Genomic DNA, 16,744 nt, shown 5'->3' with positions numbered 1-16,744 from the left:
CAGTGAGCTACAAGTGGTGGAGAGATATAGGAGGGTAGGGCAGCGAGCTACCTGTGGCAGAGAGCTACAGGAGTGCAGGGCAGCTAGTTACGTGTGGCGGAGAGCTGTGAGCGGCGGTGGGCGGGGTGGCCAGCTGAGGCAAGCGGCAGCAAGCTACTTGCGCACGGATTCATGCACAAGGCCACTAGTCTATAATAATAAAAGTGTAATATGCTAATTAGACTGGACAGCCGAATGACCTTCTGGACGTCCTCCCAGACGACCTTCCGATAAAGCCGGGGCTGCGAGGGCTGAGGACAGCCGCTGTAGCTGTGAGGGCCAAACCCCTTGCACAAATTTCATGCATCGGGCCTTCAGTAATAATAATTTAAAAAATGATGGATGCACTGTAAGAATTGAAAAAAACAAATGTGTAGCTGGAATAAGGGGAGCCAGGAAGGAATAGGTAAATGTTAAGATGGAGAGGTGGAGAAGTAAGTGACAGACACTATAAAATACATTGAGGCCACATTAAAGATTTAAAATTTTATCCTAGGTATAATGAGAAATCATCACAGAGTTTGAGAAAGTATTATAATAGCAACATAAAGAAAAATTTAAAAATTAAGTAACTTTTCAACAAATAGGCATGGGAAACAGAAGTGAAAACAAACAAAAAGACAATGATGCCCTGGCCGGTGTGGTTCCGTTGGTTGAGCACTATCCCATGCACTGTGAGGTTGCATGACTACAGGTCCAATTCCTAGTCAGGACACATGCCTGGGTTGCAGCTCCATCCCTACGAGGGAGCATGTAGGAGGCGGCTGATTGATGTTTCTCACACTGACATCTCCCTCTCCCTCTCTCTAAAATCAATAAAAACATTTTAAAAATTAAAAAAATAGGTAAAGACAATGAACCTAAATTTCAATTACATACCTGTCTACATATCTCCTGGCTTCAACATTATCTAATGCTGTAATAATTATATCTTGTTTATTATAGAACTCATCATTGTAAATAGCCTCAGTGGCTGGACATACTTTGTTCAAGTGTGCATCTATTTTTACTTGAGGATTTATTTTCAGGGTTGCATCAGCAGCAGTATAGCTTTTAGGTTTCTAAACAAATAACAACAAGCAGAAGAAATAAATGTTAAACAGAAAAAGACAACCTATGATTGAACTTACACATTCTTGTCACTCTGGAAAATATGTACGGAGTTGAGAATGAGATAAATTTCCAAGTTTTAGTTTGTGGAAATTACATTCAGACTGTATTCAGACTACATGTAATAGTGCCCAGTAGTCTAAATAATTTACACATTATTAATTGAAATTTAAACAACCTCTCTTTTACAGCTAAATGCTTTAGAGTTCTTGAAATATTAGTTAGGCCCTGACCGGGTAGCTCAGTTGCTAAGAGCATCTTCCTGATATGTCACAGTTGCGGGTTGGATCCCTGGTCAGGATACATACAAGAGTCAACCAATGAATACGTAAATAAGAGGAACCAACAAATAGATGTTTCTCTCTCTTTCTCTCTCATATCAATTAAACAACAACAACAACAACAACAACTAGTTAAAAGTCCAATTAAAAGCACATTGTTCTTCCTAGTTATAAATTGGCTAAGTGCCCAGAAAAAGATGAGAATACATTCAGTAAAATATTAGAAATCCAAAATGCATAACATAAGCTCTCAAACATATGGTAATTTAACACTTTGAGAAAAAAAATCTTTAAAAAATATTACTATTTCTGGATACAAATCTTTAAAAAAATTATTACGTATGTTTCAAGTTTTATTAAAAAAAAAGTACCCTAAACATAATTCATTATTTTCTTAAAGATTATTAGTGTCATTTCAAATGTCAACAAAGTTCACTTGAAAATACTGGCTTTGACACTAAATGTGTATAGACCATTCTGTTTGAATACATGCATCTAGCTTTAATATGGTATTTCTGTCTCTTCTTAAACTGTTTAGTTGACATGCTTTTACTTCTCAGTGCTGTTAATATACATACAAAGCAGAAACTTTGCTAGAAGTCAGTAAAATAATAAATAGGCCAAGTTCTATAAGTTAAATAAGTTAATTTTCTGACATACATTTTATAGTTCATGAAAGACCCTGTTACTTAGTTCTTTATATTTGGATAAGTGAGTCAATTAGGTTAACTATGCCACCTGCTTTAGTTACTTTTCTGTTTATGACATTCTTAAGCTATGATTATAAGTCATTAAAAAATAAAATGAAAAAACATTTCAAAAGTAAAAGCAAATTTGCTTGACTGATTAAACTGCTTCTTTTTCTGACTTAAAATTTTTGGATCACTATGAAAAAGATGGAAAAGCATTATTTTATAATAAAAAAGGATGTTAATCAAACAAATTCCATAAAGCACAAAATTATAAATGCTAAACTTGAACACTTCAAATTAGAATGTTTCTGTGTGTGTGTGTGTGTGTGTATATATGTATATATATACACACACACACGTATGTAGTTTCTAAAATAAAGTATGTTGACATAATTTGGTGATTACAAAATGAAAAAAATACCACCCACAATTCACAACTCGGTTTTTAATATCCAAAATCATTGCAAAACCAATTTTTACATTAAAAAATATTTTCCTCTATAATCATTCCCATTATTTGGTAATTTGAGGTTCTAATAAAAAAAGAGTATATTATGCTTGTCAAGCACCATTTTCTATGTATTAAAAGGAAATTCTCTTCTGTTTTGTATAATACAACAGATGATTTAAATTTGAAACATAGCAACATACCTGTATGTGATGAGGACGAAATAAGAACTGTCTGTTCAAGTTAGATTTTTCTATCAAGTCAGGATCTGTAATTGTAACCTAATACCAAAAAAAGAAAATGGCTGAAATTACGTAACAAATGTTTAAATCTATTCTGTTTTTCTCAGGATGACTGAAACTACTCCCACCATTATTGTAAATTATTTTGACTGGTAAAAATTATGTGAATACAAATATTCCAAAATGATTACCATTACTACTCTTTTATACTTACACTTAATTATAATTAATGCTTAGCAAAGGAACAGATCAAGCAAGTTAAACATTTACTTTAATGTTATGTATTCAAAATTTAAACATGCGTATGTGACTTATCTAAAATTAATTAAAATATTTTGCTTCTGAACAATTAGATAATATATAAAGTCTCCCTTTTATTTTCCATGTTATCAATAAACATTTTACTTACTTTTAACCATCCACTTCCAAATCATATATTTTAAAGGTTTTAAAAATCAATCTAAGATATTGACAAATGCCTCTACTTACCCTTGCTTCATGCATTGCTCATGTTATCTAATAATTCTTTCAGTGAGAACCAGTAAGTGATAGTTTTTCATCATTTTACTTGTCAAATATCTTTACTTGTCTTGAAGGATAATTAGCTGGGTACATAAATCTGGGTTGATAGCAAATTTGACCTTGCACTGTGAAGATCCGATTCCCTATCTTTAGGTGTGCATTTCTTTTTTTAAAAAAAATGTTTTTATTGATTTTTAAAGAGAGAAACATCAATGCGAAAAACATCCACTGGCTGCCTCCTGCAGACCCCCTACTGAGGATTGAGCTTATAACCCGGGTATATGCCCTAACTGGTAATTGAACCAGTGACTGACACTCAGCTAACTGAGCACACCAGCCAGGGCATAGGTATGCATTTATTGTTGATGAGAAGTTTATTAGGTAATCTCTCTTTTTATCTTTGCCTTTGATTTGTTTGAACACACTTGTCTCTTTTCATTTTGGTGGTTGTTGCCCATATTTGTTTTCATTACTTTATCTTTACTTTTTTTAAAAAAATATATTTATTGATTTTTTTACAGTAAGGAAGAGAGAGGGATAGAGAGCTAGAAACATCGATGAGAGAGAAACATCGATCAGCTGCCTCCTGCACACCCCCCACTGGGGATGTGCCCGCAACCAAGGTACATGCCCTTGACCGGAATCGAACCCGGGACCTTTCAGTCTGCAGACCGACGCTCTAGTCAATGAGCCAAACCGGTTTCGGCTATGTTTACTTTTTAAAATTGAATTTATTGGAGTGACATTTACACTAATAAAAGATAAATATGCAAATTGACCACAACCCCACAATGCCCACCAGCCAATCAGGAGCGAATATGCAAATTAACCCAACAAAGATGGCAGATTAATTTGCATACACAGTTGCAGAGCGAAGACTGAAGACTGAAGGTGACTGAAGACTGAAGACTGAAGAGGCTTGGCTTCTCTGCTGCAGCCTGAGCAGAGAAGCCAAGCCTCGCTGCGGCAGGAGTGGAGAAGCCAAGCCTCACTGTGGCTGGAGCGGAGAAGCCTAGCCTTGAGGCTTGGCTTCTTTGCTGAGCCAGGAGAAGGTCTGGGTCCCGTGTACCAGAGAAAAATCGGTGCCGTCAGCCAGAGGAAGGAAGGCCTATTGTACGAATCTTCATGCAATGGGCCTCTAGTTAATTAATAAAACCATACAGATTTCAAATGTAGAACTCTATAACATATCATCTGCATAATGCATCATGCACTTACCATCCAAAGTTAAAACTTTTGCCATTATCATTGAAACTGTCTCTTCTTCATTATCTATGGAAATTCTGCACTTACATAGGACTATGCAATTTCCAATAAATTCTCACTTCTAATATATATGAATTTTGAGCGCACTTACTATATAGAAGTTCTTATTTGGCTTTTTATAAAAAATTTCAGTGCCTTTTCCCTGTTTCTTTTCCTCTTTTTTATATTTGATCATTTCTTTTTTTATTTATTTACTTTAATCTCTGATCATTTCTAACTTCATTTTAAAGTTTGTTCTATTATCTCTATATTTTTCTATTATATGTAGCACTCCTATTTATTACCTATAGTACTTAGAAAGCTAATTCTTCCATTTTCCTTGGCTGATTATTTTTTTAGGTGGTACTTTTTTCCTATCAGATTATCACTTTTTATTGTGAATCGTCTTTAATGGATGATGATTTTTCTGCATAATCCTATGTACTCTGGGTGTTTAAGTATCACCATGATGCAGTTTTGCATTTGTTTTAGTCAGAGCTCTAGAGCTTTCAATGGTCCTAAATTTGCTATATTAATTCTCTGCTTAAAATTTTTGTATAATTTCAGACCCCATTTACCAGTGTGGTGCATGCTCTGTGTTTTAATTTGTCATGAGTGACTTCTCTTTCTATTTAATGTTTTGGACAAATATTCGAGACAGAAATGCTTGGCCCTGGCCAGATAATTCAGTTGGTTAGAGTATTGCTCAGATGCATCAAGGTCGCAGGTTCAATCCCTGGTTGGCAAGAATCAACCAATAGCCGAAACCGGTTTGGCTCAGTGGATAGAGCGTCGGCCTGCGGACTCAAGGGTCCCAGGTTCGATTCCGGTCAAGGGCATGTACCTTGGTTGCGGGCACATCCCCAGTAGGGGGTGTGCAAGAGGCAGCTGATCAATGTTTCTCTCTCATCGATGTTTCTAACTCTCTATCCCTCTCTCTTCCTCTCTGTAAAAAATCAATAAAATATATTAAAAAAAAAAAAAGAATCAACCAATAATTACATAAACAGATGGAACAACCAATTGATGTCCCCCACCTCTCTCTCACTTTCTCTCTCTCTCTAAAAATCAATTAAAAAAAAAAAGGAAAAGAAAGAAAAGAAAAAGACAAATGCTTGGAAGTCACCACAACTTTTAGTTTAGAAATTAATTTCTCTTTTGGTTCCTGGAATCTGGCTTCTCTTTCCTTCTTTCCAGTTAGTTTTGCTACATATGAAAAACTTAAAAAAAAACCATTTACACAACAAGTCTATGTGTTTGCAATAAGATAAAAATCCTTCCCAATTAACTTACTTTGTTTTGTTACCTGAAGTCAGTAGGTCTGTTTACTGAAATTCTTTTTCTAAACTTTATATGCTAACTAGAGGCCTGGTGCATGAATTCATGCATGGGTGGGGTCCCTCGGCCTGCCCGGTGATCAGGGCCAATCGGGGCCTGTCTCGCCCAGTCCCAATTGGGCCGACTGGGGCTGGGAGGTTGGCTGGCCAGGGGGAGGGACCACAGGAGGTTGGCTGGCTAGCTGGGGGGAGGGACCACGGGAGGATGGTTGGCTGCAGGAGGTTGGCTGTGGGAGCACACTGACCACCAGGGGGCAGCTCGTGCATCTGCCCCCTGGTGGTCAGTGCGCATCATAGCAACCGGTGGACTAGTCATTTGGTCGACCGGTCATAATGGTTGCTTAGGCATATATATATATATATATATATATATATATATATATATATATAGACTAGAGGCCCGGTGCATGAATTTGTGCACCAGTGGGGTCCCTTGACCTGGCCTGTGGGATCGGGCTGAAACCGGCTCTTTGACATCCCCCAAGGGATCCCGGATTGTGCGAGGGCGCCGGCCAGGCCAATGGACTCCACCGGTGCACGATCGGGGCCAAAGAGGGACACGGGAGGTTGGCCAGCCGGAGAGGGACTGTGGGAAGGCTCCAGGACATGTCTGGCCCGTCTCGCTTAGTCCTGATCAGCCAGACCCCAGCAGTAAGCTAACCTACCGGTCAGAGCGTCTGCCCCCTGGTGGTCAGTGCATGTCATTGCGAGCGCTTGAGCATATTATGCTTTGATTGGTTAACGGCTGACCATACATTTAGCATATTAGCTTTTATTATACAGGATTATATAGGATATGCACTGTGAATTTACAAGAAGTTAAAGTATTCAGGTGATTGCCAAATGCATGCAACCAAGGATATTTTTTTTTTAAGAAATATATTTTAAAACCACTAGAACTAATTGCAGTTTGTAGTACACAACATTTAGAAATACTGAGCAGGAATAATAACAAATAACCTCTTTGAGTGAAACAATAAGCCAAGTTTAATTAACTATATAATTACTATTAATTACCATGAGAAATCTATGAAGTCAATACGCTGGGAAGCTAGTTTACATCTTAATGTGAAATATATTTTTATTAAAATATATGACATGGCTTCCCAATTAACTCACACTTATAGACTTAAGAATTTAATTGTATACACGAGTTTATTCCCTTCTTTTGATAATCACTAACGAAATTATATCTGATTAGTCTTCAACTTTCTAATATTAGCTCTGCCCATTTTGAAGATTTACTTAATAATTAACTAGTATCTAATAAAATAATAACAATATATGCTTTAAAGTTTGCAAAGCCCTTTCACATTTGATCTTCATAATAACATTATGAGGTAGGTTGTACAGATATCAGCTGCACAGTATTGGAGAATGAAATTAGGAGCACAGAATTAAAGCAATTTGCCATGGGGCCACATAACTTTTGACAAGTGGTCAGAGTAAAATCAGAATCTTTCAATTTCTAGCTTAATAACCTATCCTCACAATTCAATACTTAAGATCTATGGAGTTCAAAAATGGACTACAACAGAAATATGTATACATTTTTTTTTTTTGAAATATGTATACATTTTAACTCTCAAGGATATTTGTCTTACCATTCCCTTCTCTTTGCTTGTGCCAATACCAAGTAAAGCAAAATTTTTTAACATTTCACAGCCTATGGCTCCACATCCTACCTATGGAGAAGAAAAATATATCAAAGTAAATAAAATCAGAGCTTCTACTTACTAAAGAGCAATTTCATAATAATTTTCATCAAATGCTAACTCACAATAAACACTTTAAAAATAATTTGAACATGTTTGATTCATTTTAGTTTAAAGTTTTAACTGGTTTATGATGCCATTATGAAGTGTCTCAGTTACAGAAAATAAAAAAAAGTATAAACCAAAGTAAGAAAAAGCACAATATTTGCCTTTCCTTTGATGAGAAAACATTTTAAAATTCCAAAGGAAAGTCAAATAGTGAGCTCATTTTTTTAATATAAGCTAAAAACAAACAGCAAAAATCATCAGTGCAGCCGAAACCGGTTTGGCTCAGTGGATGGAGCGTCAGCCTGCGGACTGAAAGGTCCCAGGTTCGATTCCGGTCAAGGGCATGTACCTTGGTTGTGGGCACATCCCCAGTAGGGGGTGTGCAAGAGGCAGCTGATCGATGTTTCTAACTCTCTATCTCTCTCCCTTCCTCTCTGTAAAAAATCAATAAAATATATTTTTTAAAAAATCATCAGTGCAATCTATATATATAAAATCGTAAGCGACCAGTCGCTATGACACGCACTGACCACCAAGGGGGCAGACGCTCAATGCAGGAGCATCCCTCTGGTGGTCAGTGCGCTCCCACAGTGGGCGCGCTGCTCAGCTGACCGACGGGTGCCAGACACCAGGCTCAAGGCTGACGAGCACAGCTGCGGTGGCATAAGCCTCTCCTGCCTCTGAAGCAGCACCACCAAGTAGCTGCGGTGGCAGGTGCAGCAGGGCCAGGATGAGCGGGAGCGGCGCAGTGCCCGGCCTGGGCTTAGGCTCATCCCCGGCCACCTGCCGCTTCGCGCACTACTACATCCCGAGGGGTCTTGCATTGCGAGAGGGCGCAGGCCAGCTGAGGGAGCCCATGGGTGCACAAATCTGTGCACTGGGCCTCTAGTATTTTAATAAAAAAGATTCTCTGGGAATTTAAGAAAGATAGAAGGCACTTCCATATTCCTCCATTTGGTAAGGAAAAAAAACAAAAACACAAAAAACAAACACCTGACCAATTTTAATGTATTTCTAGAAAATTATGTAATGTTCAAAACTGTAATAAACATATTTTCATTTTAAATGTATTAATTCGTTAGATCAGGGGTTGGCTAATATTTTCTGTAAAGGGCCAAACAGCAAATATTTTCAGCTTTGCACTCCATATGGTCTCTGTCAAACGAGTATTGTAGCAGAAAAGAAATTTCAGACAATAATAAGTGAATGAATGTGATCCAATGAAACTTTATTAACAAGCAGGATGATGGATTTGGTTTGCCAGCCATAGTTTGCAAATTCCTGTTCTAAAGATTTACTAAATGTCTACTATGTTAGAAACTACTCATTTATAGTCAAATTTGCTTTAATAAATTAAATTGATGATATATAATAGCAGTTTGAATGTACTATTTATTTTCGTCATTATTATACTTACTAAGAAGATATTCAAATTTTGTAGCTTCTGACACAAAGTGTCTCCAATGCAGGCTCGTAAGGCATCATATCTATCTCCTCTGAAGAAAAGAACATAACAAAGAAAACAGAAAGGCATTTAAAACATTAAGATTAATTTCATTGTTGACACAAACTTAAAGTACTTTAAAATGAAGGCAGAACTATTGGGGTATGTGATTTTGGAGCAAATGAATCCATAAGCTTTAATCAGATTCTCAAGAGATTTGTGACTCAAAAAGGTGAATCACCGATACAAATAAAAGTTGCAGTTAGCAACTGTTCATCAGAGTGGTATTTTGAATGCTAACCATTCACATAAAAATATGTAATTTAAAACTTTATATTTATTGTTTATAAATTGGTAAAGACATATGGCATTATTATGGCATGTCACCTCTAAAAAGGAAAATGACTGCAGAAGTAAATGAGCTAGGTTTCAGAAAAGACATTTAATTTAAAACAACTGCATGTTTAAACAAAAACTCTTTTAATCTGGTTGCCTATCACAAATATACAAATAAGAAAAAAACAACAGAAATCCTAGTATTACCGTGGGAGAAATTCTTCCTGTTCTGGTTTGCTTAGGAACTCGACAATATCTGCTGCTTCAATGTATAACTTAAAGTAGAAGATAAAAAAAATAACTTACTATGTACAGAATTTAAGAGAAAAAGTAGTTCTCTTCTGTAGTTATTTAATAATTAAGAAAAATAATAATAAAATACCAATGTAGAATAATAGATTCAAAATGTAATTGTTTTTATATATTATACACTCCTGTATTCTTTCATTAAAGCAATGATTAAACCTGAAGGATTTGTTAAAATATATAATTTGATTCATATAATTTAGCCATCTTAAAGGTGTTTAACAAACAAAAGAAAACTTCACCTTCATATCTATTTTATATAACTACATAAAAACTCTGGAAGTCCCATTCAATTTTAGCTACATCTGAATAAGTAATGAAAACGACCAAAGTGTTGCCACCCCAAAATATGCCTTTTGGGAAATTGATTTTAAGCTGGTTATTAAAGACTTAAAAAGATCCTCTAACCTTCTCACTTTACCTGCCTAAAGGAATTCAAATAGAAAAACATGCTGAAAGGAAGGGAGCATAACCTTAGCTACATAAATGTGGCAACAAGGTAGGAATCTAGCAAAGCCTGTTTGGTGAACTTCCCTCTGTATCCCAGCAAGAATTTGTTTACCACGTTTGATCTTTTTCATCTATCTATAAACTGCCTTTCCCTTTGAAATCCCAGGCCCTTGCCTCTCTCTTTGTCCAGATGGCATATAAGCCTCAACTGCCCAATGCCTCTTTGAGGTCTTAATTTCTTAATAGAGGCCAAGTGCACACTTGGGGCAGGGGGGTTCCTCAGCCCAGCCTGCACCCTCTCGCAATCTGGGACGCCTCAGGTAGGGTCCCTAGGCCTGGCCTGAGATCAGGGTCTATGGGGCTTTCCTTTCCCTGACTGCTGGCAGCTGGCCCGCCCCTGCTGCTGTCACTGCTTGCCATCTGTGGAGTGCTGCTCCCCTCTCCCTTGTCACCAGTCGCCTCCCTCTGCAGGTGACAGGGGTGGGGTGCAATCGCTTGCTGACCTGGGCCTCCCTTTGCGAAGCGATTGCTGGCTGGCCCCGCACACTGGCCACAGTACCGCTGGCCAGTGGCCTGGGCCTCCCTCTGTGGGGCAACTGATGGCTGGGCCCCCAGATTGATCACCTCGCAGAGGGAGGCCACACCCACCTGCTGTAGCACCACGGGCCGGGTAGCCTGGGCCTTCCTTTTTTTTTTTTTTTAAGTAAGAGTAATGTTTACTGAGCTATACAGAACTGAGTACTATGAAGGGTTTACCAGGATGAAAATGCACCACACCCCCGCCCCTGCCACCCCCAACACCCAGAGACTACAGTACTTAAAAGTTAAACACACCAGCCATAACTGCTGAATATCTGTTCTTAACAAACCATAGCAATTTATACTATATCACATCAAATGATTATAGAAATCCATTTATATACTGCTCGTATAAAATTTTTTTTGTAAAAAAATATTAAAAAAAAAGAAAGTATAAAAAACATGTGTAATTGAAAGCCCTGCCAGGACAGCCAGTCTGTAAACATTCAGAGTATGTGCTCTGCAAGGGCACCTGTGCCTCGTGCCCACAGCAACTCCAGCAGGGCGGGCGAGGGTGCGCCCTGGCTGTCACTCTGGGCAGGACTGAGCTGGACCACGGTGGGTGGGTACAGCAGGGCCTGGCTTGTATTAGGATCAGGGTCAGGGCCAGGGCTGGGGGGCTGGGGGCAGGCAGATTGCAGTTTCACTATTGAGTTCCATACTCAGTCTAATTTTGGTTGCAACTGATGGCTTTTCCTGGCTGCTCAGAGGTCCTTTGGGTGGGTGATCTGGCGGAGAGGCTGGAGAAGTACCCACAGTTGGGCGTCTCTCCAGCCCAGAGCCTCTATCCTGCCTCCTGCAAGCCTGGCCCCAGGCAGAACAAACCCCCCTCCTCCCCCTCCAGGACTACTTTGGTCTCAGTGCTTGGTCCTGGGTTTCATCAGCGCCTGGGTTTCTTCCCCTGGTGTAGCTGATCTGAGTTTCACAAAAAAGCCTGATGCTGGCTGTGCTGAACCTCATTGAAGAGTTTTTCATGCAGCAAGGAAGAGCCCTCTGGGACCCTCCTCATCTCTTCCTCCTCCTCCCAGCCCATGGTCACTTCTCCAGCTGCTCCAGCAGTGGGTTGCTTTCTTAGTTGGGGGTCTTAACGCTGTCGGTCCTGACAATGCAGGTGGGGTGATGCTGGTTGAGCATCAGGATGAGATGCTGCCGCTCCTGCTTCAGCTCCTCCATCTGGGTTTTCAGCTCTGCATTCATGAGCTACAGCCACTCAGATTCCTGCTGCAGAAACTCCATCCGCTCCTTCTTGTTCCGGCATCAGGCTGCCACAACTTTCTTTTCCCTGCGCCTTTTCCTCCACTCCTCTTCTTTGTGTAGCTCACTTTTCACAGGTTGAGGCCTCTTGCCCAGTTTCATCTCCAGGAAGTGCAAAGGGGTGATCATGGCCCCAATGTTGTGGATGTCCGCATATTTCAGCTTCTCTGCAGTCAGGGCTGAGCCCTGACAGAGAGTCCGCAGTCATGGAAGGGTCTGGGATCTGCCCAGGCATCATAGCAGGAGGAGTGGCAGTCTAGCCCTGCAGAAGCCGCGGGCAGAGGCTGCAACCCCAGGGCCTGGGCCAGGCTGCAGGTGCCACGCCTGCTCAGGAGCCGCCGTGGCACCAGCCTTGCCCTGCAGCGTTCGTTCACCGCCGCCAGTGCCTCCCATCACAGCCTCCCAGCATCCCTCCCGCAGGCTGTGGCGGGTGGCCTAAGTCTCTTTCTTTGAGGTGATGATTTGCGGGCTCTGCTTGCTGGCCTCATCGCCCCTAACTGCTGGCCTGACTACCTGATTGCCCCTAACCGCTGGCCTGCCTACCTGATCACCCCTAACCACTCGTCTGCCTGCCTGATCACCCCTAACTGCTCACCTGCCTGCATGATCATCCCTCACTGCTTGCTGGGGGTCGGGGCCAGCCCCGGAGAGGGGCCATGGTGGTTCTGGTCTCGGGTCGTTCCACTGTTTCGGTCACTGGGCTTTTATTATATAGGATGGCACCCCCTCAGGTACATCCTTGATTACTCTTTGATAAGTACCTATTCTACATTGATTTTCCAGCTTGTGGGATATTATATGTCACTTATACTTACATACACTATAGAGGAAATGAGCTAGGAAGTCATAATTTCAGAACAAGTTGAAGAATCCTGAGAGCCCATGAATGCTAACCTAATAATACAGGAGACTAAATATTAAGGATAGCACACCCTAACTCTCACAAATGAGGGAAACATATCCTAGAACGCAACTCTGGGTTATAATCCAATAGCCTCAATATATGATCGTAAGAGTTTCAATCATAGATTTAAGTTTTGGTAGCATATTAGATCTCTCTCATGCATCGAAAATATTGTAAGGATGCTTTTCTAACATATGAATACTAAAATTCCTAACAGACATTAATTGTATAGATGGATAATTCAACCTTAAATATAAAACTATACTAAAATACAGAACTAACCCACTGGCACAAAGGAGAAAACTTTCCTGTCACAGCTTTCAATACTTCTTGGCTGGCAACACCTCCTACTGCTGCAGCAAGTGGGGGTAAAAAGCCTCGAGCAGTCCACGAGAGCCAACGCACAACGTCAGCATTTACTTCAGGCTGAAACATAAGCCAGGAAAGACAACAGTATTAACAGTATTCACATCGTACACGCAAAATTTCAATGACTTAATGTGAGAATTTTTATAGCTAAACTTCAAAAAAAGCCACTCAGTTTCTCTAAATAGTTTTAAAGTCCTGCCCAGCCTCTGTGGCTCAGTGGATTAAGCTTCGACCCACGCAACGAAAGGTTACTAATATGATTCTGAGTCAGTCACATGACCAGGTTGCAGGCCTGACCCCCAGTAGGGGGTGTGCAGGAGGCAGCAAAATGGCTGTTTTTCAAAGATGTTTCCATCTCTCTCTCCCTCTCCTTTCCTCTCTCTCTAAAAATCAATGAAAACATTAAAACAGCTTTTAAGTCCTAAAAAAGTTCTAATCTTACAATAAAAGACCCAGTTGCATGTTAGTTTCCCAAGCAGTACATATTTCTCTTTACAGTACCTGCCATTTTTGCTTTTTTACCTGTTATGTGACACAAACACACGATTTAGAATTAAATGAAATATCTAACATCTATAAGTTTTGTTAAATAACAGTTCTGTGATGTCTGTCAATATTTAGAAACAACCAGAATTGTAAAAAAAAGTTTTAATGAAAACTATGGAAAAACCTTGAACAAAGATAAATGAAAATAAAATGATCCATATAAATGATGAGGAGCTAGCTATCAGTTTGTGCTCTAAGTGGTAAATAAAAAGTGTATCTAAGAGTCTATTTTTGTGTTTATGATTGTTCATTTGTTTTTTTGTTTGATTTCTACATGAGTGAAATCATAAGGTTCTTAACCTCTTAGACATTTTTCTAACCACTCTACATGCAATAAAAGGGCTTTCATTTATGACTAGTGATTCACTGTTTCAGTACACTTATTTTTTTCTTCTTTCTTTTAATTACATAAAATATGAGGTATTATTCTTACTAATGGTAAGTTCCATTTCTCCTTCATTTTTACAAAGTAACAACAGAAACAACATAATTTTTAAATAAATGCACAAACATTGCTACATTTATATCTGCTACAATGAAACATTTGGCCAGCAGGCACTAGCACCATAACATGAAAAAAATCCATTTTCTAGGTGATATGTCCACACATGATATGCAAAATGCAATTAAGGGATATGAATATATAACTTATAAAAGAGACAATTTATATATAGGAAAGCTAATGAGTTTATATAGTAGGTTACATATATTTGGTGAGTTAACAAACCAAGTAAATCAGAAGAGAAAATACTAATACTAAAAATAGAGCAGTGGCAAATTTGAATTACTATATGCCACATACTGTTCAAGGTACCTTAAAAAATTAAATTATCTATTGTACATAAGAACTCTCTGAGGCATGTTAAAATTTTATAAATTTATAAATTACAGCAGAATGCAGCCAAGTAACTTGTCTCCTGTCAGAATCAATAAGTAGCAAAGCTTGGATTTGAAGGTTAAGAGAAAATTAATATACAGAACATTTATATGTTACACTTTGATAGCTGTTAACTTTCAATACTCACCTTCTCTTCCAAGGTTTCCCTTATAGATGTTGCTAGTTTCAAGAGCTCTTCTGAATCTTTTTTGCATCTAGGATTCAAAACAAAGCACCTCAAATTCAAATTCAGTTTTCTCAAATGCAATAAACAATAGATCATATTCAAATCTAAGATATATGTAAGAAAATGTGGAATTTTACTAACAGGTAGAAGCACAAGTTGCTTTAGTGACATGAACACTGGCTCACAAATACATTACTTCAAAATCATGCTCACCTAAGAACAATACTTCTGACTTAATAGGCTAGAAAGAAAAATATTACATAATGGATTTCATAACTGAATTAATATCAGATTTTTCAATTTAAAAAGTTGTAGCTTTTGAAGAATTAAAAATGGGAAAAGTCTTATTTAATGTAATTCCAATTTTATAAATTAATCTCTCTATTCTCACCAGGAAGACCAGGAAGTCATAAAAGTATTTATATAGTTTGGGGTACATACCGTTGTTGCAATTTTAAGATGCTTAATTAGTTTTTAAATATTTTAAACTATAATCTCTGAAATACTGTTTTCCCCCCCAATATTATATTAGAACATTTATTTAAGTGTCATCTAATAATGTTCATAACATTTAAGGAAAAATTTCATTTTTTTCCAACTAACAATGTTACACATGCTTCCATTTACTTTTAAATCTCTATAATAAAGAGCCAGGGTGTAACGACTGATCATGACCAAAGGCTGACTACTGTGGCTGCAGGCCCAGTGACCCAGCAGTGACTGTTGAGGGGGCTGTGAATCAGGCCCGGAAAGTGACCTGAAGAGAGAAGCAGGGGCTGATCTGTAGCGTCTGTGGCAGCTTTTGACCAGCACTTGCCTCTCTCTTTCCCTCCAAGCCTGGCCAGCAGCTGCCTCCATTTCTCTTCGAGCCTCCACCGGGGCTGCTGATCAGCTCTGCCTTTCTGATCAGGCCCTGTTGATAGGCCCAGAGACGCTGATTGGCATAGAAACTGACCAATTAGAACCAAATTGGCCAGCAAAGGAGGGCAGTTGGGGGCAACCAGGCCAGCAAGGGGAGGGCAGTTGGGGGCAAGATCAGACCAGCAGGGGAGGGCCATTGGGGGCAAGATCAGGCCGGCAGGGGAGGGCCTTTGGGGGCGAGATCAGGCCAGCAGGGGAGGGCAGTTGGGGGCAACCAGCCTGGCAGGGGAGGGCAGTTGGGGGTGAGATCAGGCTGGCAGGGAGGGCTGTTGGGGGCGAGATCAGGCCGGCAAGGGAGGGCAGTTAGGGGTGATCAGGCAGGCAGAGGCAGTTAGGGGCAATCAAGCAGGCAGGCAGGTGAGCTGTTAGGGGCCAGCGGTCCCAGATCCCGATCGGGCCTAAACCGGCTGTTGGACATCCCCCAAGGGGTCCCCGATTGGAGAGGGTGTAAGCTGGGCTGAGGGAACCGCCCCCCTCCGTGCACGAATTTCCTGCACTGGGCCACTACTAATTATATAAAAATAATGTGTTTTTTTCAACAAGTAAATAAATACAAATTGCACATTGTACCATTCTTGGTTTGGGTACTAAATTCATGCACATGCATCCATTTTAAATAGTACACTTGAATTTAACTATAATTATAACATCAAATACGTTTTCATAAACTGAAATACTGTTTTATAACAAAGAAAAAAGTTATATAAAACAAAAAATGTTACCCAATATTTGTCTTGCGACCATAGTTCTCCTGAAACTGGCCCAAGGCAAGTATAGCTGTGTGAATCTCTAAAGGTGCCTATTTAGAACATTAAAAAGAGGTCAATATAATATGTGCCAGGCACTGTGCTAATGCTTTTTAAAACATTATTTAATTTAATCATTACAATAA

At 39.3% G+C, this 16,744-nt stretch overlaps 1 protein-coding gene and 1 pseudogene across 2 annotated transcripts in view; both read right to left on the bottom strand.

The window, feature by feature from the left end:
• Positions 1-16,744, bottom strand: part of UBA6 (ubiquitin like modifier activating enzyme 6) — a 67,819-nt gene that overhangs the window by 22,266 nt on the left and 28,809 nt on the right. The window contains exons 12-19 of the mRNA XM_079771376.1: positions 16,575-16,651; positions 14,893-14,959; positions 13,235-13,378; positions 9,667-9,734; positions 9,097-9,175; positions 7,521-7,601; positions 2,774-2,851; positions 919-1,100 (exon numbers count right to left, since the gene is read on the bottom strand). Coding sequence (XP_079627502.1) covers positions 919-1,100; positions 2,774-2,851; positions 7,521-7,601; positions 9,097-9,175; positions 9,667-9,734; positions 13,235-13,378; positions 14,893-14,959; positions 16,575-16,651 — 776 coding nt within the window. The remainder of the gene's footprint in view (positions 1-918; positions 1,101-2,773; positions 2,852-7,520; positions 7,602-9,096; positions 9,176-9,666; positions 9,735-13,234; positions 13,379-14,892; positions 14,960-16,574; positions 16,652-16,744) is intronic.
• Positions 9,743-13,224, bottom strand: LOC307099643 (jun dimerization protein 2-like; annotated as a pseudogene). Its single transcript has one exon. The product of its transcript is annotated as a jun dimerization protein 2-like (transcript).

The sequence above is a fragment of the Cnephaeus nilssonii genome, assembly GCF_951640355.1.
Source record: "Cnephaeus nilssonii genome assembly, chromosome: 1".
In the NCBI taxonomy this organism is placed as follows: Eukaryota; Metazoa; Chordata; class Mammalia; order Chiroptera; family Vespertilionidae; genus Cnephaeus; species Cnephaeus nilssonii.
The sequence above is the reverse complement of the archived record's forward strand: the minus strand, read 5'-3'. Positions and strand labels throughout refer to the sequence as shown.